Here is a 22,349-nt window from a genome sequence, read left to right on the forward strand (position 1 = left end):
GATTGGGTACATCACACACTTTTAACTTGCATGCAAATCACTGGATTAGAACAGATCCTAGTCCAATGCTATGCTGTTAGTTTCAGAGGAGCCAGAAGACACATCTCTTTGGGTACGTGGATCCACTTTCCTGAAAGATATTGAAGGTGCCTGGACTCGCAAGAAGTCCCTGTGCTCTCTAAAGTACAGCTTCGGGTTCAGAGGATCAGGGTGACTCCCTACGGAACAGCGATCCAGCTCCCCTTTCCTTCACCATCCACAGCTGGGGCCCTGACATTTCGCTCTTGCCCTGGTACTGAGCCAGAATTAGGAATGGGGCCAGAGCTCAGCTGCATTTGGAAGAGTCCCGGGTTCATTGACGTGTAGTGCCGGTTTGAAAGGTCCGGGTGCAGCAGGGGCTGGGAATTCCCTGTGCCCAGCACCTTGGAGAGCTGCTTCCTCTCAAGGTCGGTGGTGGTGGGCTCAGTAGAACCTTGGTCTTGCCCCGTACAAGGTAGCCGCGTTCATCCCTGTGCCCCAGTCCTGATTCCCCCCCCCCTGCACTGTGCCAGCCTGCCTGGTTGGAACTTCCAGTCATGCCTGGGAGGGTGCCCCAGCACCTCCCGCTGGGATGTTTGACTCTTTGCCACCGTTTCATACTCTTTCTGATCCTGTTTCGCATTCCTGCCTCTGGCATTTTGTATAATGAAGGTCAAGAGAGAGCTGGGAGCTGAGAGAGGCAACTGTTTACACTGGGGTGCGTAGGCGTGAAGTCTGGCTGGTTCTGTGTCCTCTCTTGCTCTGTCTAGCCCCACTTCCATCTCTCCCTATGGCTGGAAGCCACCCCTTTGTGGGGCCGTGGCCGAGGGGGACATTCTTGGGGCTCCTTTAGCAGGTGCCAACGAAGTAGGGGCGGGCGACACAAGTGGGTGCTTGCAAGGAATTCCTCTAAGCCAGAACTTTGTCCTGGACCTGTTTTCAATGTGAGAATATATGGATGGAAAACCACACACGCAACTTCACATTTGGTACCAAAGAAGAACGCTTTCCAGGCATACCTTTAAATGATTAATTGCATCACACTGGAATACATAATGCAGTTTGGTATAGGCTGATCACTAACAAAAGTCCATTCCCCCTCTAACAGGTAAGCCAGTTCAGTGTCTTAATATGAGGGGGCACGGAGTCCTTGAATGTGTCTTGGAAACTCGAATTAGCCTGGAATGCAATCTCTTCGCATCACGCGTAACTTTCCCCCCTCTAAGTCTCTAAGCCAGTGCATATTTCCTTTTTATCAAAACAGACAGTCTTCAGGCACCTTAGATTAAGTGGGGGAACTGGATTTTTTTTAAAACAGCAAATATTGTGTGGTTTCCAAGCAAACTCTTAACGTCACACTTTATTCTTCATTAATTCTGTAATGGCTTTCCAGTGAACAAAGATTTGTACGATTTTTTTTTAAATCTCCTTAGCCATAAATCACTTGAGTGTTTGCCTCACTTTTCTGTACTTGTCAAACTCCCCGCCCAGTTGACAGTCAGGAGGGTGAGAGCGGAACCACAAGTGACAAAAGGCACAGGTTGGACACTTGTCAGCTTCCCTCAAGTTTTGATGGGAAATGTAGGCAGCTTGGCGGAATGTTGGACAAGTGACAGTTGAAAAGTCCGTTGGGCAGCCGTCGGAGAGCGAAGCTGCAAGACCAGGACGTGCCTACATTTCCCATCAAAACTTGAGGGAAGCTGACAAGTGTCCAACCTGTGCCTTTTGTCACTTGTACTTCCACTCTAAGACTCAGCAGGAAACTGAAACCAAGGAGCATGAAATGCTAAAAGAATCCGCTGAAGAGTGCATATGCAAAAGACAACCAGAGGGGCCACAGGGCGCGTGCAAAGTGTCCCGTTCTTCCTGCGGCCCTTACATTTTAACCTGCAGCCTAATTCGCACCTGCAGGAGCACGAGATAGTAGAATGGACGGTGTGGCTTGAACTCGGAGGATCACATTTTGGAATACTTGTCTGTGTTAAAACTTCCCGCAGTCAGAAAATCAGCACGACAAGAAAAGAGCAGGTGATAACTTCTCTCCAAATACTTTTTTTTAATTTGCCTGACGTTTGTATCTGAAAGAGCATTCGGAGCTGGAATTCATAGTAGTCTAAACGGGCATAGTCCACTTTAGCACTTTATTCTCCTTCCTGTGAGAACCAGGCCCAAGGTTCTCACTGAGATCGTAGAATCATAAGGTTGGAAGGGACCTCTAGGGTCATCTAGTCCAACCCCCTGCTCAATGGAGGAAATTCACAAATACCCCCCCCCCCAACTGCCCCTGTGACCCCTGCTCCATGCCTAGAAGATGGCAAAACACCTCCAGGATTGCTAGCCAAACCAGCCTGTGGAAAACCACCACCTGACCCCAAGGTGGTGATCGGCACCACCCTGGGTAGGTAAGAAAGCCACGAGAACTAAGCACTGATGCAACCCCTTCTGCCCTGCCCCTCACGATCAGCCCAGGCTCCCAGAATCAGCCTTCATATGGCCTCTGCTTAAAACAGATGACAAACCTGTACCTCGTTGGGGGTGGGTGGGTGGTATCACAGGGTGGATTGCACCCCCCCCCCCCCCCATACAAACATTTCCTTTAAACAAGAAGAATAGGCTGGGCAGGGCTTCTTGATCCCCGTTTGCTTTATGCAGGGAGGAGTGTGTGTGTGTGTGGGGGGGCATTCAGTCTTGTGATCCATTCTTTATGGTCCGAAGTGGTCTAACCCAGACACAGTTCTACCGTCGCAGTGAGAATGAGGCCCTAAAAAAGGCTGAGGAAAGAGGCAACCGCTGGGCTCAGCAGCATCCTTTTGGACCGACCGTTTTATAAATGATAACTCTCTTACTCGCATTATATGGGAGTAAGCTGAGACTGTACCACCACGTCCGTGAGAAGAAAAGTTAAGTGGGCAGCAATGAAACAAAGGCAGGAGCAATAACAGTGACTGCCCCATAGTCTTCAAGGTTTGTCTACACCCCTTTTCTCGCATGTGTTGCCCACAATAAGAGGGGATCCGTCTGGACCCCCCCTGTGTGTCTTACTTGCATTGTTGCACGTATGGCGCACGTTACATTGGCATCAAAGCGAGATGAAGCCCCAAGCAGGCCCTGTACTGTGGATGATTCTAGTCCCTTATCATACAAAATTGAATGAGTGCTAAGTCCTTGACAAGGCTCTGCCACATCAAAGGACTCAACAAATCTCGTAACCCTGAGAGGGAGTGCATTTGTTTGGAGACTGTTGCACCCACAGCCCTGTCTGCCGAGCATGGTGGGAGGTAAACTGCTTTATCCGTCCCAAAGCGTGGGGGGAGGTTCTATGATGCAGCTGGTGCGGCATCCTTTGTGCTGCCTTGAAGGTTTTTAGGAGTTGCTGGTACACAGGAGACAAGATTAGAAAGGTGGCGGTAGGGCAGGGTACAGAAATAGCCTCACCTGCTCCTGCTGCCGCCACCCCCTTTCCTGCTCACACAGGCTGCTCCTAAATAAAGCGACCAGATTGTGTCCAACCAAGGGTACTTCCCAGCCCCGTCCCTTCTCATTTGAGGAGGCTTGAAAGTGTAGAAAAAGACACAAGCTTAGGGGGGGGGGGCAGGTCGAAAAGGGCAAACAAGGTTTCTGCAGAAACAAATGAATTTTCTTCTAATTCAAGCAAGGAAGTACATCCCATTCGTGAGTTTTTCAATTCAGTTGAACTAGTCAAGACACCATTTCTGGGCATATAAATTGGCTTGGTTTGTTTCACACAGCTCACTCCTAAGCATCTTTACTCAGAAGTAAATCCCACTGCCTAACTACTGCCTAGTAAGTACGCTTAGGGGTGTGGCTGTAACCAATCAAAAATATAAAGTTAGTTAGCTTTGAGATTCTCAAACAGTTCTCGAAAACTCCACTGAAAATCAAGACAGTGTTTGAGGCTTGCCTTGCTAAGGGGTAGGTTACCGTGCAGAAGACATTCCAGCCAGAGTTAGGTCCATTGAAAACCACATTCCAGCCAGAGTTAGGTCCATTGAAAACCACTGCGCTCAGAAAAAAGCCAGAGAGACGCAAAAATTCAGTGGATATGAGGCGATGAGTTGATTCCAGAAGGTGAGGTGGTGGCCTCGGCGGGGACTCGCCTGTGTCGGCCTGCCGGTGTTCAGTCCTGGCCCAGGGACATGAAGATAAAAGCCAAAATCCAAAATTTTGGAGCCTGTCTTATTGAGCTTATTGAGTCAGTAAAACATGCATGGGATTGGCTTGCAAAACTGATGGAGAAAGCAGGACAGGGAACCCAAGATGGCCTGAGTTTTCTCTCTAACAACATTTGATTTATATACTGCCCTTCAGGACAACTTAACGCCCACTCAGAGCAGTTTACAAAGTATGTCATTATTATCCTCAGAACAACCACCCTGTGAGGTGGGTGGGGCTGAGAGAGCCCTGAGAGAGCTGTGACTGACCCAAGGTCACCCAGCTGGCTTCAAGTGGCGGAGTGGGGAATCAAACCCGGTTCTCCAGATTAGAGTCCTGTCGCTCTTAACCATTACACCGAACTTGCTCTTCGTAGCCAGCTATCCCATCCACTTTAGGAATGGCAAGAGGGTCGGGCAATTGATTGGAGTGGAGCCAACAGAAGGTTTCTATGGATGGACCTATTTTTCCCCGTACAGATTCTTCATTTCCCTCCCCCCGCCCCCGTGTTGCTCAAGAGGGCACAGCCCCACCAGGGCAGCATTTTAGGGAGCATTTTGAGTTGTAGCTGGAGAGGGGAGGGGAGAAAGTTGAGTTTTGCTTTATGGGATCCAAGCTGTTTCTTTGATCAGGGCAGGATGTAACCCTTTCCTGTGGTGGTGGAGGGTGCCCTCAAGTCAGAGTTGACTTATGGCGACCCCTGTTGGGGTTTCCATGGCAAGAGATCACCTGTATTCCAATCAAAATAAGCATGGCCTAGACATTTGATACAGATAGGCCTTCGTATTTTACATGGATTATCACGGCAAAGGAAACCGTGTACAGCAGAAAAGCTGTGGTACAGGAATAGAGATGTATCTGCTCTAAGTTAACTAAAAATCAATAAAAGGTATTTTATTTTACAAAAATGAGGGACCGTGTGGGAATTAGCTACACTTTGGAAATAACAGAGAGGTATTGTCCACACTGCATATACCACACTACAAAGCCACGTACCAACAGATCAAGGAAGCAATGCAAGGAACAAGCGAGTGGGAAACAAACTGCAAGCACCCAAGCCCTCAGACACAGGCAGAGCATGTCTGTCGAGCTCAGATCAAGTGGCTTTGGGTCCCATTGCGTTTCACAGCCCAGCAAAGCCTCCATTCTGAGTTTCTTCCAATGAGATCAACAGAGACTCAAATGTACTGACCAGTGGCTAGATTGCAGCTATAAAGATCAAACCTGGTGGGTTGTATTTACCAAATAAGAGAACTGAAGGCCACAGGGAACTTCTGATTGTGCGATGAATTCCAAGAGGATTGCCGTCTTAATCTGTTGCAGCAGCAACAACAATAACAACAACAAAGAGCCTTGTGGCACATCAAAGACTTAGCGCTTGGGTGTGGCATAACTTTTGTGGATTAGAGCTCCCCACTGGGTTCTTGCTGTGCTTCTGTACTTGGCAGATGGGCACAAGAAGAAAACGTTTTTAAAATGTATGCATGTTTAAAAAATTACTAATGGGACTATTTACAATCAGTATAAATGTAAGGTAGCTTTTTATGCATCTGATGGTTGGGCTCTGGTTTATGCCCAAAGAAATCTGTTCTGGATTCCAGGAGCCACCAGACCGGCTTTCAGAGTCGGTTTTTGTGGTTTCTGCTGCCACCTGGTGCCCCACCATAAGAATGCACAGAAATAACTTCTGATAGCTTCCATGGTAATAATGCCAACAGAACCGTTACCGCCGCCCTGCTCAGCTTTAAAAAAAATCAAAACACCTTGGCAAGGATGGTCCGCTTCCTCAGCTAAGCAGAGTACTTTCTAAGAACTTAAAAATGGCAAAAATTAGCAAGGATTATCCAGCTCCCCCCACCCAATTATTCCTTAAACATTTAATTTTGCTTTCATTTTCATCCTTTGAAGGCTGACCTTTATCATCTTACGGCAGGAGGGGAGAAAAAGTAGGAATAGCTGTCTCTTCTTTCTATTTCTGAAGATAGAATAGATCCAAAGAAGTTAGCCCTGTTAGTCTGTAGTAGCAAAATAGAAAAGAGTCCAGTAGCACCTTTAAGGCTAACCAAATTTACTGTAGCATAAGCTTTCAAGAGCCACAGCTCTCTTTGTCAGAGAGCTCTGGTTCTTGAAAGCTGATGCTGCAATAAAGTGGGTTAGATGCATCTGACGAAGAGAGCTGTGGTTCTCGAAAGCTTATGTTACAATAAAGTTGGTTAGTCTTACAGGTGCTACCGGAGTCTTTACTATTTTAAAGGGAGACTATATATTTGCTTGAGTGGAAAGATTAAGAAGCAATAAAGTGTGAGTCATGATTTATCAGGCCTGGCCAAGCATTAGCTAGCGTGAGGTTTGCCCTCTGGCAGCAGATTCTGAAGAATCATTCAAAATTTTAAAAACCCTTAATTAATTAGTGTGATACGTCACTTTGGTTAGCATGGCAGGTCCCATGGGGATTTTCTGCCTTGGGTTCCAATCTTGGTTCATCTCAGTAACATATCTAGAAGAAATGATAGCGATGCCCTTTGCAGTGAGTGCTTTAAAGCCACAACTCTTCACTCCTCCAAGGAAATGTAGATTTCAGTATCAGCCAATAGAAATGAAAAGTAGGTGAACAGACATCAAGGCTATTTGATAGATCAGACCACTGGGGACCCACAAGGAGCCTGCAGCAGCCGGGGGGGGGGGGTTGCTGGCAATGCCGGGGGGGGGGCACGGACAGGGGGCCATAGTAGGTTCAGGGGGTGGGGCTGGCATTTATTTGTGGATTTAACACATCTCGGCCACTTGGGAATTAGACATAGGATGGTGGACGGACAGATGGATCAAACACAAGAGCAGACCTAGGGTTAAGTTCCCTGCAATTGCACCCCGAAAAGGCACTAAGAAAATGCAAAGTATTTCGTACATTGCTTATTGAAATAATGTTGAAAATGACCGTATTAATAACACTGTGTAATCCACCCTGAGTCTCAGAGAGAAAGGCAAGACTACAAATAGCGTAAACAAGATGAAAAAATAAAATGAATTGCAATCGACAGTAAATTCAGTTTCTGGTGGTGAAAGGGACAAGTCTGGGAACTGCAGAGCCCTCAGATACATGAAATACAGATTGTTATGTAGTGTGGCAAAGTCCCTGTGCTTTAACAGTGGCATGATGCTCTTAAACTGTTCTCACAACTGCATGCTCATGGGCGGGGGCGGGGGGGGGGGGGACAGTGGAACTTGTTCAGAATTGTCCAGGCCACACATTTGCGAAAAGCAGAGGTGGGGGGAGAGATGCATTCCACGCGGGGGTGCTGGATGGACGGCCCCTTCTTCTAGCCCAAGGACCTTTGCACGTTTCCAGTTCCGCTGTTCTTCTATGTGAAATGGTATTTATTTATTTGTGTCATTTATACTCTGCTTTTCTCACAGACAGAGCATTAGCAAAAATCCAATTCAGAGTTGAAGAAAATCTGAAACCGAACATAAGCAATTCTAGGGCTGACATTAGACAACATGAAGGAGCACATATCGAAAGCAACAGAGAGTATGTATGGCAAAATAGTAAAAAGTCCAGTAGCACCTTTAAGACTAACCGACTGTATTGAGGCCTAAGCTTTCGAGAACCACAGCTCTCTTCATCAGTTGCTGATGTAAGGCAACATAGTGTTGAAGTCCATGGTCCCTAACTCATTAGCGAAGCATCTGAGAAAGTATAGCATGAAAATGTATGTGTTAGATAATTCTTATGCAGCTCCAGCTATCTACCCTAAGCACGTTTAGGGGGAAGCTAATGTGGATGAAGGTTATTCCCAAGCAGAACAGCAGCACATTTAAAACATTTGGGAACAAGGGGCGTTGGCTCCTCGGCTGTGATAAAGGAACAGTCAATATTTCCTGAGCCTCGGGGAAATATAAAGAAGCCGAGCCCAGAGGCCCGGCAGTACACTTTCCCAACAGAGGTATTATCAGTGGGAGGGAAAAGGCAAATGCTCCCGCTCCTACAGAAAGAAGAAAGGGCGGCTCAAAATAGCCACCCTCTTACCTTTATTCAGAAGAATACCAGCCACCGAGCTTCCTTTGCAAAGACACCACCCTGTGCCTGGGTTAGGCAGAAGATACAGGGAGCAGAACAGCAAAGAGTCCAGTAGCACCTTTAAGGCTAACCCACTTTATTGTAGCCTAAGCTTTCGAGAGCAACATGCCTCCATGCATCTGACGAAGAGAGCTGTGGCTCTCGAAAGCTTATGCGCCTATAAAGTGGGTTCGTCTTAAAGGTGCTACGGGACACTTTGCTGTTTTGCTACTGCAGACGAACACGGCTAACTCCTCTGGATCAATGTACAGGGAGCAGAACCGGTCCGCGAGCGAGCTGGAGCGAACCGGCCTGTAGGAATTTCAGTTATCTTCGGTAGTTTCGGGCTGCTGGTCCGCAGTAGAAGCTCCAGGCCCAGCAGCACTTTGAAGACCAGCTCGATTCCCGGGACACGAGCTCTGGAGAGTCAAAGCTCCTCCAAACGGCTCTCGGGTCCGACCCGGCAAATTCATCCCCATGAACGGAACCGCGAGGCGTTCCAGCACGTGCGTGACTCGCTCGCCCGGCCTGGCGCGCCGGAGAGGCGTTCCGACGGGCTTGATTATTTCCCCCCAAGCGACGTTGTTGCCATTCGCCGTGCGATACAAACGGCGAGGCGGGGAGGGCCTCGGAGGGGCGCAAAGCCGCGGCCGCTTTTCGGCCGAATCCCGCGCGAGGCCGCCCCGGGAGGGGAGGGGCCCGCGCGCCCGCCCGGCCGGCCGTTTTCATGAATGGAGCGCAGGCGGCGGACGGCGCAGGCGCCTCCTTCCCGGGGGCCAATGAGAGGCGGCGGCCGCGGGCCAGTGTTGTGCTCACGTGGGGGGTTTGTAGTTGCGGCGCCCGCGGCTCGCCTCGCCTCGCCTCTGCTCCGGCGCCGCCGCCGCCGCCGCCCTTCGCCCGCCGGACCCGACCCGACCCGACCCTCCCCTCGGCGCGCCGGGCCCGGGCCATGCCGCTGGTGCGCTACCGCAAGGTCGTGCTGCTGGGCTACCGCTCCGTGGGTGAGGCCAGGCGGGCGCGGGCACGTGGCCAGGCGGGCGGGCCGGGGGCTCTCCGGGGCCGGGGGGCGCCAGGCGCGGGGGCTGTGGGGGGCGGCCGGGCTTCCCCGGAGGCTGCGCGCGTCACGTGGGGACGGAGGGCTTTCCGGGACACGGAGCCCGCGGGCACGGGCGGGAGGCGGCGCGCCCCTGGCCGCTCGGGGCTCCGGGCTCGGCCTCGGGGCTTGCCCGTGGGCGCGCTGCGGGGCTTTGCTCCGCTGCCCGCCTGCGCGGCCCCGGGGCGCGCGTGGCTGGCCGCGGCGGGCGCCCCAAAGCGCTGCTGCTGCCGCCGCTGCCGCCGCTCCCCGGCGCCCCTCCGAAGCGCCGCCTCCGCCTTTGGGCTGCCGGGGCGCCTCGGTGGGAGCAGCGGCGCCTCTCTTGCCCTTGCACCGAAGCTCCCCGCTAGGGGGAACTTGCAGCCGGGGGGCAGCCGTTCCCCGGCCTCTGCCTCCGGGGGGAGCCATTGGCGCCCCCCCCCCAGCCCTCTGCCCACAGCCTAACAAGGCAGTCGGTCACCGGGGGAGGGGGGGGGTCTGTTTTCTATTAATCCGCATGCAGGGGGAGGAAATGACTTGGGGTCAAAGGTTATGCATGGGAGGGGGGGTGACAGGGCTTGTTTCCTTAGATCAAGGCTGCAGCAGCTGGGGGGGGGGTCCATGGACGGCTCGGCCAAAGGGGGCCGGAGGCTCTGTGCTGTGATTAGGATGGGTTAATAAATCTCCCGGTGGCAGGCCGTGTGCGTCCAGCCGTGTGCGTCCGGTGGTGGTGGGCGCCAATGTGTGTGCCTCGGAAGTTGGCCCCCCTAGTACAGCCATATGTATCTTGTTTGAACAGGTCCAAAACTGTGTTGGGCCGCTGCAGATTTTCAACGTAGCTAGTTATGGCAAAGCAAAATGCTCCCTGCCTGAGACTGAGTAGATAAAGTTGCGCTGTAGTATTATGCTGCTGTTATGCTGGCAAGAAGTGCTCCAAGGGAGATGCTTATACGGATCATCAGGGAGGGTTTTCTGGAAAGTCTCGAGTTTACATTTAATTTCCATTGACTTGTACATTTAGCCTCTCTTGTTGCAGCACATATCATGTTCCTTACACGGAGCAATCTGCCTTGATTCTCAGTGGAAAAGGTGGACTATAAATAAAGTGATTAAATAAAGTGGAAAAAATGTAAAAGAGTGCAACGAACTCATTTCACAAACCGCTTAGTGGTTGTTACGATAAGGGTGGGGTAGGACTGAAGGTGCCCCAGGTATCAAGTTGCCTGTGTTTCAAAGTATTTGCTGAAAGGTGCTTATGGGACTCTGATTTCTTTTTGTCAGCTTGGGCAGCTAGGAGCAGAATCTAAGATTCATATCCTGATTATGATACTCTAAAACAAATCATTTTCACTGGGTAGCTTATAAATGCCTTTTTTCATCGCTAGAATAAAATCCAAGTGCAGCGCCAACAGATGGAACTTGGCCAAAGAGGCTGGGAGGCCGAGAACATTTTTCTTGAAGTGGTGGAGGTGTGTTGAGATCTGCGTCTTGACACTCTTGCAAAGATGGCTCCAAACTCTAGCTCAGTTTTGTGCGTACGTAGTGGAAAGCTGTGCAAGTGAGCAAAGTAGCTTATGTGATGAAGGGACAAAGGTAAACAAGGATCTCTGTGCCTCGTTAATGTGCCGTTAATGTCTCAAGGCCACCAGGCTATGTCAGATCTCCACAGTCACCTGTGTTAGGCTCAGAGGTTGGTCTGCAGAAGGTCTCAGGTTCAATCCTCAGCATCTCCAGTGTAAAAAAAAAAGAAAGGATCAGGCCATAGGTGATATGAAAGACATGTGCCTAAGTCCCCTGGGAGAGCCCGTGCTAGTCTGAGTACACAATTCAGTATACGGCAACTTCGTGTGTGTTCTTGTGCCTGTTTCCTTCTGGTGTTTCCACACAGTTGACGGTTGCGAGCCTGTGTATGTATGTTTAGCTACTTTAGCTAGTTCAGTGAAAGCTGCTCCACCTGTTGCTGGCTTATTCCTTTGTCGCCCAAAAAACAAGGGTTGGCAAAATCACGAGCAAGTTGCATTTCTGTTTTGTTGCTGCTGCGGGGTGCAAAATTGGGACCTGGTGAGGTCTTGATCGTTCTCGATCGCTTGCGGATTGTCTGTGCATGAAGTCCTCGTCATGCCTTCCAGCAGAAGCAGGAGAAACGGCAATCCAAGATGCTTCTCCCTTTCCTGCTTCTCAGCGGCACCCCTTGAGCCTGTAACTGAAACACGTTTCCAAACACGTTTTCAAGGAGGAGTTGTTTGCATGCTGGCTACCTATTTACTATTGATGGTTGTGTGTTTTCGTCCGAATGGAATAAAATCCTGTTACTGACTGAACAAGTACATCCTGGAGAATGCCCATTGCAGGTTTTGCTGTAATCTCTCTAGGCTAAGAGATTAAATATAATTCAGGATATTCCTTATCTACGCATCTTGAAACAGTCTGTAGACTTCTCCAAATGATACTGAATTTAGTGTTTAAGATGTTGGCAGCCTACCTCAGACCAAGAAAGATCACCTACCTCCTTTACGATGTTAGTACAGGGTTTTGGACACATGTATAATCTAAACTGACAGTTCGTTTTTTTTTTTAAAAAGGTAAGAGCCCCACTCAGTTGTTTTTTTTACATAGTTAATGATGCATTTTTGTAAGTGTAATCAACCTAATTAAATCAGACATTAAAAAAAACCCTTCAAACTGTACTACTTATGGACTAGTTTTTGTATTGTTTTTCCTCTGGTGCGCTCCCATTTCACTTCCCATACTTCAGGCCCGTGGAACGTACCTTCTGTATGTGGAGTGTATCATCATTTGGCCAACTTGTCTTTCTAAATATTTATATTCTGCTTTTCTCCTCAATGGGTCTTGAAGGGGCTTTTCTTATTTCTCCCGATATTGAGGGCTTCTACACCACTTGTCTTTAGCCGCAGAGCAGTAGTCACTGGGGCACTATAGAGGTTTTAAAACAAAATCCACATACTGGAGATTTGCCCTTGAGCACTTGCATCACAGTTCCTCTGTCTGTCTCCCACCGCAGAACCCAATCTTGGATTCCGTTGGCCAGCTGCCCCTTAGTGGCCCTGATTTGTAAGTCAATGCAGTTCTCACCTTTTATCAGGAAAGGCAGGGGGGCTTGCAAAGTTTCTTCCTTTAAAAATGTCTTTGTTACTGGTTGCGAAGGGATCTCAAGAGCCCACTTGCAAGCAAAGCTTTCTCGTCACTTTTCCCTCTCTAGGTAAAACCTCTCTTGCTCACCAGTTCATTGATGGAGAGTTTCTGGAGTGTTATGACCCCACGGTGGAAAGCAGTAAGTGTTGCGCAACCCGGTCTTTACTGAGTCGCATCTGGGAGCTTAGCTGTAAGGGGCAAATAACTGGAGAATGTTCGAACTCAGTGGTGTCTTTGCACAAACACTTGTTCATGCTTTTACCAATGAGGTTTCTAGGGATATCTTTACTGTGTGTTTAAAGTGGTGGTGGGCAGTCCCATAAATTAATCTCCTGTGTTGATTTCATGTTTAATCTGTGTGGGAAAGTACTTAACAAATGTTTTTTTTGGGGGGGGGGGCTTGTGATACATACACACACACAGTCCTTTTATATCCCTCCCCCATCAAATTGGCTCACACTAATAAAACCGTAAGATCATGTTGTGTAACGTCCCTCTTTAAAAAGACACCTAGTTTTCAATGTGAATTGATGTTTGGGAGGCAAATTCAAGTTAAATGTAGGAAGTGAACTTCAATTGCTTGTTCTTTTTTTTGGTAAGAAAGGCCGGGGGGGGGGGGGGAGAGAGAGAGATAGGACGTACACTGAGACTGAAAGTTCAAAAGATCTTTTTTGTAAAAAGGGGCTCTTGGTTTTTTAATCTATAAATAAATGTATTGACTCATTACAAAAACAAAGGGGCTCTTGCTTTTCAAGAAGAGGTAAAATCAAATAAGTTTTGATGAAGTTTTGAGTGGGCAAGGAATATCTTCAGTTAGAACTTTTGGATTCTAGGGGTTTTCCAATTTAAAACAAAGGTTACGTCGCACCTCTACGCTAATTTCCTGCCATGCCGCAGATCCCCTCCGCCTTCATTTCAGCCCCTTCCTGTTTTTGGAGGGGAGTCCACACCCATTTCATGCAGAGAAACAGTTCAGATTATCTGAGGGCAGGTTTCCCCAGAAATCTATTGGGTTTGGATGTGATTGTCTTTGGGAGAGAAGGGATACTTAGCTCCTGTTTTCCCAATGTGCTGATCACAGGGGTGGGGGGAATCTGCCCAAAACGTTTCCCAGAGGGGCTGCTAGCCTAACGGCCAGAGGTTCAGTGCCGGCCCACGCTTAGGGTTTGGGGCAGGCATTAAATTTTGTCCCTTTGATTTCTCTATCAAGATGTTACCAGAAATAATTACACTGCCATTCTCTGTATCAGTGGCTACAGACAGCTATGCATCTGTTGGTTACTTTGCATACTTCCTCATGAGCAACTGCAGATAGTAACTGCTGCGAGTGAAGCCGGGCTGATGCGAGGCAGGTCGTCCAGTGCTTCTTCAGCTGGGTTTTGCTTCCCATTGCAATTCCTAGCCTGTTATTTTAAGACGTTCGCTGACTTTGCTCTCTTCAGTTTGAAAAGCACTTAGGCGGTGGTGTGGTGGGAGTGGCCATGCTGTCAAAAGCCCCAACAGGAGGACAAAACCCCAAATTCTGTGCATGCATATAGAGTCTCTTGAATGTATAGAAATGCCTCTGCTTGGATGAGAGATTCCCAAATGGGTGGAGAATCCTTTCGGAGCCCTTCCCAGTCCTTCCCTTTGCTTTTGCTGATCTCCAATTCAGATGAAGTCAGATTGGTTTAGATGGGCCGGAGAAGAAAAGGAACGGAACAGGCTGGAATGCAGTGCTAGGAGGGGGAGATTGCTAGACTGGTGGAAGATGGAGGCCCTGGTTGGCACAATGATTGGGCGGAACAAGGAGGCGGAAGTTGCTTGGATACAGGGCACTGGGATAATAATGACGGCAAAAACAGCATTCGATTTATATACCGCCCTTCAGGGTGACTTAACACCCACTGAGAGTGGTTTACAAAGTATGTTATGATTATCCCCACAACAACCACCACCCTCTGAGGTGGGCGGGGCTGAGAGAGCTCTGAGAGAGCTGTGACTGACCCAAGGTCACCCAGCTGGCTTCAAGTGGAGGAGGGGGGAATCAAACCTGGCTCTCCCGATTAGAGTCCTGCTGCTTTTAACCACTACACCAAACTGGCTCTCCGTTTAACTCTCCGTGGGAATTAAATTGTGAAGGAGTGCAGTGGGATTTGAGTCACGTTGTTGTACATTTCCTTTCTCCCCTCACTCTCTAGCTTACAACAAAATGTTGTCGATGGGGAAGGATGAATTCCATCTGCAGCTAGTGGACACTGCAGGGCAGGTAAGAACGGCTGTCCTTCTCTGTCTTCTGTACTGCTCTTTCCCATGGGCACTCTCTCTCTCTCTCCCCCCCCTACCTGGCCAATGTAATATAGTTCCCTTCGAAAAACAGCTGCTTCTGGAGTGTGATGCACGCCCATAAATCTGTCAAAACGGAGCAATCCTTTGTGTCAGACCTTTACCAGAGGTGCTCTCTGAAGTTCATTACCCTCTCCCATGCGTTAAACCCCAAAGCGTGCGTGCTCATGAGCTGATGGCAGTTCCTTTGCAACAAAATGACTCTTAATTGGCATGATTCTTCGTCTCTCCTCATTTTGTGCTTGTCCAGGATGAGTACACGATCCTGCCGCACTCTTTTATCATTGGCATCCACGGCTACGTGCTGGTGTATTCTGTCACGTCTCTCAAGAGGTAAGGGAGCCCTGAGCCTGTGAACACAAGGCAAGCGTGATGGGGACTGGTCTGCTTAGAGGTCAGTGGGATGCTTCACGGCAGGAAGCTTTACCCCCTTGATACTGTGGCTTGGCTATGACAAATTTGGGGAGATTTAGGCTCTGGCATGGACAAAATTGAGGCCAAACGACCAGGCTGATCTTGACTTCAACTGTTTTTATGCCTGTCTTTCCTTTCTTCCTCAGCTATCAGCAAATGCTATGGAAACTTCTGACTTGGGCTGATTCCGCACACGTTGGATAATGCACTTCCAATCCTCTTTATAGATCATTTGGAACAAATTTTTTTGTGTGCGGAACAAAAAATCCACCTCAAACGATTGATAAAGTACATTGAAAGTGCATTATCCAACGTGTGCGGAATCAGCCTTGGTCACACCATGATTCCGCACACGTTGGATAATGCACTTTCAATGCACTTTATCAATCGTTTGAGGTGGATTTTTTGTTCCGCACACAAAAAAATTTGTTCCAAATGATCTATAAAGAGGATTGGAAGTGCATTATCCAACGTGTGTGGAATCACTCCATGTTTAGTTGTCTCTCTTCCAAATGACATCAGCCCAGTCCCTTTCAGATACCTGACGTGCTATGTTTAACCATGCTAGACAAGTACCGTGATGGGGCAGAATAATTCTGTCGGGCGATTGCAACCCCATCAGCAGAGTTCCTGTGCCGGTTCAGCTGGCTGTAAGGGCATCTCTCTTTGGGTCTATGGGAATAACAACTCCCGTTAGCCAATTTTTTTTAAGCAGGCATTTATGGAAGACTTTGATCTCTTTCAAAACTGCAAAAACCTGTTTATTCATCAAAGTTAAAATGGAAATGCGTTCTGTTTGGGGTAGGCGGCTTGCCTAGCGATGGAAACATAACTGCCAGCCCCGCCTTTAGCTTCCATTAGAACTGTTTTTACAAAAGGCATGTAGCTGAGAGGAGATATGAAAACTGGGTGATGTTCTGAAGCGGGGGGGGGGGGGAAGCAGTGAATGGCAATGAGAGAAGAAATTATGAGCAAAATTATGAGCTCCTGTGTGGCCTCTACTGAGTTGTCTGCTAATGTGCAAGGCTTTAGTCCTGCAGCTTTTGCACCGTAAGATCTGCTTGATCACCTGTCCAGTGACAAATTTGAGGAGGTCGGGGATTTCCAGAGTCAAAATATTTTTTTAAAATTAATTAGCTGCAACTTGTTGTGCACTAAACTGTGTCCAACGAGTATATGGTGATCCCGGGGCAAGTTGGCTGGTCATGCCTATCTGACGGGGAAGGTACGAGTCGTATTCAGTTCCTGTGGCCTAAGCATCTTAGCTGAGGTTTCCCTCTTCCCTTCTCCTCTTCTGCAGTTTTCAAGTGGTCAAGTCTTTGCACAGCAAGTTGCATGAAAGCAGAGGGAAGACGAGGTAAATGCTAATTTACTGGGGGTTGGGGATAACAGGGGCGCGGTTCTAAAAGACGATGCTAAAGAATTCTGGGGTGGAAGGAGGGAGACTGGTAGGAAAGGCTGGGGGTGGAGGCAGGGGGGCTTGTTGCAGGCTCTGCAGCTGCTGTGGCTGAAGGGAGACGGTGGTTTGGTATCTGCTTCAGGAGGTGGAGACACCGGGGCTGCAACTGCACCAGGCAGTAGCTGGTTCTGGGTGCAGGAGATGACTTCATTTGCCAGCTCTGTCATTCGCTCAGCGAATGTGTGCCTGCAGGATGGTAGCTCTGTGGCCGCCTCCTGATGCCCCCTGGTAAAGCGGCCAAGCCTTCTTTCCTCCTTCTGTGGTGGGGAACCATTGCACAAGCTGCCCCTGCTATGGTACTCAGTGCGTCCCTGAAAATATAAGCCGGAAGGCACTGCTTGGTTTCCATCAGCACAGAGTGGAAGCCGGGTTGTTCTCCAGGACAGAGGAGATTCGTGGCTGGCTTATTTTGAAATAGCTTCATAGTATCACTGGGCAATATTGTCCTTTTAAGCGGTGAGTTCTCAAGACAATCAAATTAAAAGCAAGGCAATAACTGGTACCAATTCCTGATCCCAGCTTGCTCATTTCCTTTATTATATTACAAATTTCAGCAGTGTTCTCGAGGCTGCAGATTTCCTTGATAATACTGGGCTTTAGACCTACGGCTGGGCCCACGTCGAATCCTTTGTGCTCGGCCTTCAGAGGGAGCTCTTCTCCCTTTGAGCAAAACCACAGCCTTGTGAGTAGCATCTTAACTCTCTGTGTGGTTTTGAAGAGCCCTGGGGCTTGGAGGTATTCCCAAGACAAGCTGGGCCACTGCGATTTTAAAAAACTGCTCCTGCAAATTGTTCCTAAGCCTGACCTTTAAGACTAACACACTTTATTGTAGCATAAGCTTTCGAGAACCACAGCTCTCTTTGTCAGATGCATCTGACGAAGAGAGCTGTGGTTCTCAAAAGCTTATGCTACAGTAAAGTTGCTTAGTCTTAAAGGAGCTACTGGACTATTTACTACTTTGCAACTACAGACTAACATGGCGAACTCCTCTGGGATCTATGAACGCTATTGGCGATGCTATTTCTTAAAGTCAGAAGGTGCGACATCCTGAATGCCTCAGAGCATATGCAGAGTGTGTTTCCCTCATTAGTGACTGACCCTAATCAGCTTCAGCATACCTAGGAAGACTGGGTGGGGCTTTGGTTGGTTCGGGTTGGGGCTGAGACCTGTCTTATTTTAGAAGCGACAGATTGCTGGCGTCTCTGGAGGTCAACGCAGTCAGGACATTTAGTAGCTCTTTGATCAGATGCATCCCTTAAACTGCCAATAGTCATTGAACAGGGAGTCCAGTTTAGATTGAGGTGGATTGCAGGGGAGGGGGAGAGGGGAAGGTTTCATTCCTCCACACACACACACACACACACCGTGCATTTTTGCCTACCAAAACCAACTCTCCCTTCCTGATAGCAGCCCTCAAAGGAAACAGCCCTCCCCCTCTCCCACCCCAGCCTCTTTTCTTTTCTTTGGGGGCAAACAGGGAGGTCTGCGCTGGTGTGTATCTGTGTTGCGTCTGGCACAAGTGCATACCTCTGCAGTCTGAGTTGGAGGGACAGGAGAGAGAGTCTCTCTTAGATATAAAAAAAAATGCCCATCACGCCATCTTGCCTAGTTTGACCCTTGGCCGCAGTCACGGTGCGTTGCAAAATCTTACGTGTTGCGCCTTAGTGAGGGATGAAGCATCTCGTGTCAGGAATGTAGACCCTCTTTAGAGAAGGGTCAGGTCTGGTCTTGCCAGCTCCTGTGCAGAGTGGGACAGGAGGCACTGACCCTTTGCAGCTGGCCCTCGGGGTGGGTGGGGAGGACGGGGGGCCTCTCTGGTGTGCAGGAGAGGGAGCCCCCTTTAGCGCTCTCCCTTTCTCTGTCTCTCGCCAGGATGCCTGTGGTGCTTGTGGGCAATAAAGCGGATCTCTCGCTAGAAAGGTAAGAAGAAAACAGGAAAGGGGCTGCTTCGGTCTCTCCCGGAGGACGGATAACCCACGCTGTGTGGGGGAGGATGCCCTTTTGGTCTTTGGTTCAATCCCTTGGAGCAGGATCAGGGCGAGCGCTGTTTCATCATGCTTCGCCAGGATCAAACACTGCTTCTCTTCATCTTGCTGTTTCTTCGCACTTGTGCGTGGAAGGCTTGCATCTTTCCCCTAGGTGTGAATAGTGTATGAATAGCATATGGGCTCTCTGTGTGTGTGTGTGTGTGTGTGTGTGTGTGTGTGTGTGTGGAGCGCTTTCTGCCTTCTATTTGGGCTCTAACATCTCTTGAAATAGGCCCACGTGATACGTGCCAGTAGGTTCTGTTGTTTATAGTCCTCAAGGGTGCAACATTTGCGGGGAGGGGGGGAATGTAGAAAGTGTTAACGGAAAGTTTAACACAAAATGCACGTTAGTCAGAGGTGGAAACGGGAGGAAGTGCCTGAATTTGGTATGAAGAACATTGCATACAGGAGTCCAGCAGGAGATGGTTTTGAAAGGGCAATTGTTTATGAATGAAATTATAATGCCAGGCAGCATTTTAAATCCTACGCAGAATATTTGGTTTCTTCAGTATAGACTCTTTTTGCGTATAGAATCCAGCCAGCAACGTCTGGATTCTGTTCCCTATCTCACCTTTCCGCTCATGCCAGACCCACAAGGCATCTCTCAGAAATAAAATGTAGGGATGCAAAGCAGGCGAGATGCTCTTCTTTTGCCCCCCCACCCCCCATCTCCTTTCCTTGGCATCTTTCCAGCCGTCAGGTGAAGACTGATGAAGGCAGGAAGCTTGCTGATTCCTGGGGTGCCGTGTTCCTGGAGTCCTCGGCAAAAGAAAATCAGGTCAGACCACCTCTTCTGCTGGCTCGAATCGGGAGGGAAAGATGGGATAGAAATCCATCTCTTTCCGGATTCACTGCAGGTTAGGAAAAGTGATGAACGGAGCTGCTTCCGCTGTGTCGGACCGCTGGCCTATCCAAGTCAATATTGTTTGTTCTGACTGGCAGAAGCTCTCCCAGGGTCTCTGCTAAGAGGCCCTTCCTGTGACCTCCTACCCTGTCCTCTTAAGTGGAGAGGCTGTGGGTTGAACCTGGGGATCTTCTCCATGCAAAGGAGCCACAGATGCTCCCTGTGGATTACACGGGACTCGCATCCCCTGTTAGACAGCACAGTGCTCCTCGTTCCAACTGCCAGGAACGGTAAACCATCTTGCCATGATCCTTAGTAAAGGTAAAGGTAGTCCCCTGTGCAAGCACCGAGTCATTACTGACCCATAGGGGGACGTCGCATCACGACGTTTTCTTGGCAGACTTTTGTTACAGGGTGGTTTGCCATTGCCTTCCCCAGCCATCTACACTTTACCCCCAGGAAACTGGGGACTCCTTTTACCGACCTCGGAAGGATGGAAGGCTGAGTCAGCCTTGAGCCGGTTATCTGAACCCGCCTTCCGCCAGGATCATGAGTGGAGCTTGGGCTGCAGTACTGCCGCTTACCACTCTGCACCATGGAGCTCTTACTGCATTTTTTTTAGTTACATAATTTTTAGTGGGCATAATTTCAAGTGTCTTATACTGAGAAATGAAGGCTGTTCCCCCCCCACCCCCCAGCTGCCGGTGACGTCTTTCTCCCGCTCTGACTCCTGCAGATGACTCAAGGAATCTTCACAAAGATAATTGAGGAAATTGACCGCGTGGACAACTCATACGGTGAACAGCGCAGCTGTGTCCTGATGTGACGTCCCTGTCTCCACCTGAAGCCGCTTTGCCGGTGGGAGGGGGTGTGTCAGGGTATTTCGGGCCAACTCGAGACAGGTATTGCAACTACCTAGAGCCCTGCACAGCGGGTCTGAAATAGCTTACGGGTATCCTACACAAGCCGCAATATACCTCATTGCTCGCCCCCTAGAGGAGGCGACCCCGTTTTGCACATGAGTTCGCTGGAAGCAATCTGTATGTATGTATATGTATTGCCAAATGTTTACAGAACTGGGAGAGCAGGCGCACAACAGGATCTATTTATGTTTTGTTTTTTGACGGAGGGACTCTTCTTTATATTCATATCGAAGAAAAATCCGTATATGCACAAGTTTCCACGTGCCCGTTCACAACTTGGTGTGGCGGAGAGGCAGCTCTATGACCTTTTTTCTCCCGAGGGCCAGTTCTTTGGTTCGTTGTGTGCTTTCGATGGTAACTGACCCCCACCGCCCTTGGCGGGTTTTCAGTTGTGCCTCTTGCAATTTGCTGCCTTACTTTAATTTATCTGTGAGATTCCAGGCTGCCAACTGGGATTCAAAGATGGTTCCTTTCTCTTCGATTTGCGCCCTAACCCACCCACCCTCCTCTTCCATGTACTTGGCACTCTGTTTAAAGAACCGAACGTGACGGAGGCATGAAGGGGTTATGGCTCGGCAGTGCCCAGTAAACTTTTTCGTATGCAAATAAAAGTGAAAACTTTGTTCAGGAACCAGATCAGGGCGAGGGTGGGGGAAGAGCAGATTAACCTGGTAAATATCCGCATGTTTACCACTACTCAAATGTTATTGCATCTAGTCTCTTGCACGAAAGAACGGAAAAGCAATATTGGAGGGTGCTATTTAAACTCCTGTGTGCCGCTTGCATACTTCAACTCTTTCAGAAGATATGTAAAGCCATGTAAATGCAGTTATGGTCTCAACATCATTGGAAGTATTTAGTGTTGATTCTCGCAGGAAACGTGGCATTGTAGGAGGGCAGTATGACTTTCGCTGATCTTCGTAATTGGCTGCTGGGTGGCAAAGCTCTTGTGCCTCTTTGACACAGTTAACATTTTGGAAAGGAACACAAGCTTGCTGAGAGACCATTTCCCGGGAAGCTGGGGGGTGTTTCCATAAAACCCACGCTGAAGTGGAGAAGGAAAGCTAGAGAGACTGTTTAGTATAAGTATCTGTGGTGCTACAGCATGGAAAATGCCTGTTCTTTCAGGGCTCAGTGCATGGGGTGTGAGATCTTATTTTCCGCCCAAAGGGTTACCTTGAGAAGTCGATGGTGCTTTTTTTTCTTTTCTTTAAAAAAGAGGCCTTTAAGCGAGGTTTTTGTGGCCTCTTGGAAAATGGCTGTCCACACAGCAGACTCCTGTTCTGTTCTAAACCTAAGCTGGGACTGTTGATTCTTCTCCTTTGTGCTCAGGCGGAAGGCGTGTGTAAGCCTGTAACTGAACCAGACCAGGATCCCAAGGGCTGTGTTTGAATTGGCAGGTGCTAAACGCGACATCAGCCCCGCTGCCTAAAATGGTCACCCTGAAACTCACAGCAAGCAGGCAGCGCACACTTTGGGAGCAGCCTCTCTCGAAGCCAAGGAAGCCGTGGCCTGGAAGGAGGAGGGGAAGAGAGGGGGGAGGATTTGCGTGTTGAGTGGGAGTTTTTTATCCCGGTCATGGTGTTAGCATGAATATCTTCTGCTTATCTCTGTGTCTGTGATAGACAAGACAGAACTCAGGGTGGGGGGGTTGGCACTGAGCCGTTTCCCAACAAGCCTCTGGCGAAGGTGGTGCTAGCGGGTTCTGGACCCTGGGTTCGCCAGCAGAAAGTCCTGAACCACTGTGTCATCTTAAGACACGGACATGGTTTGTGCTGAATATGTTTCTTTGTATTGTCTAGAAGAAAATCTGAGCAAGGATTTGTCACACTTTGGCTAATTTAGAACCACCGAACATTCACCGTCCTTGTAGAGTGAATCGGA

At 49.0% G+C, this 22,349-nt stretch overlaps 1 protein-coding gene across 1 annotated transcript; it reads left to right on the forward strand.

Moving 5' to 3' along the window:
- Positions 1-9,197: 9,197 nt before the first annotated feature.
- On the forward strand, positions 9,198-20,368 carry RHEBL1 (RHEB like 1). The gene is made up of 8 exons (XM_055003970.1): positions 9,198-9,249; positions 12,541-12,612; positions 14,654-14,721; positions 15,049-15,131; positions 16,513-16,569; positions 18,544-18,591; positions 19,392-19,476; positions 20,279-20,368. Exons 1-8 carry the CDS (start codon positions 9,198-9,200, stop codon positions 20,366-20,368), a joined length of 555 nt encoding a protein of 184 aa, XP_054859945.1.
- Positions 20,369-22,349: the final 1,981 nt, after the last annotated feature.

This window comes from Eublepharis macularius, chromosome 19 (genome assembly GCF_028583425.1).
Source record: "Eublepharis macularius isolate TG4126 chromosome 19, MPM_Emac_v1.0, whole genome shotgun sequence".
NCBI lineage: Eukaryota > Metazoa > Chordata > Lepidosauria > Squamata > Eublepharidae > Eublepharis > Eublepharis macularius.

What these genes read in the sequence shown, in the direction of transcription:
- RHEBL1 (XM_055003970.1), top strand. Translation starts at nt 9,198, where the DNA reads ATGCCGCTGGTGCGCTACCGCAAGGTCGTGCTGCTGGGCTACCGCTCC. An exon ending in GCTGGGCTACCGCTCCGTGG is followed by an intron (nt 9,250 to 12,540) that starts GTGAGGCCAGGC and finishes TTCCCTCTCTAG; the next exon opens with GTAAAACCTCTCTTGCTCAC. An exon ending in TAGTGGACACTGCAGGGCAG is followed by an intron (nt 14,722 to 15,048) that starts GTAAGAACGGCT and finishes GTGCTTGTCCAG; the next exon opens with GATGAGTACACGATCCTGCC.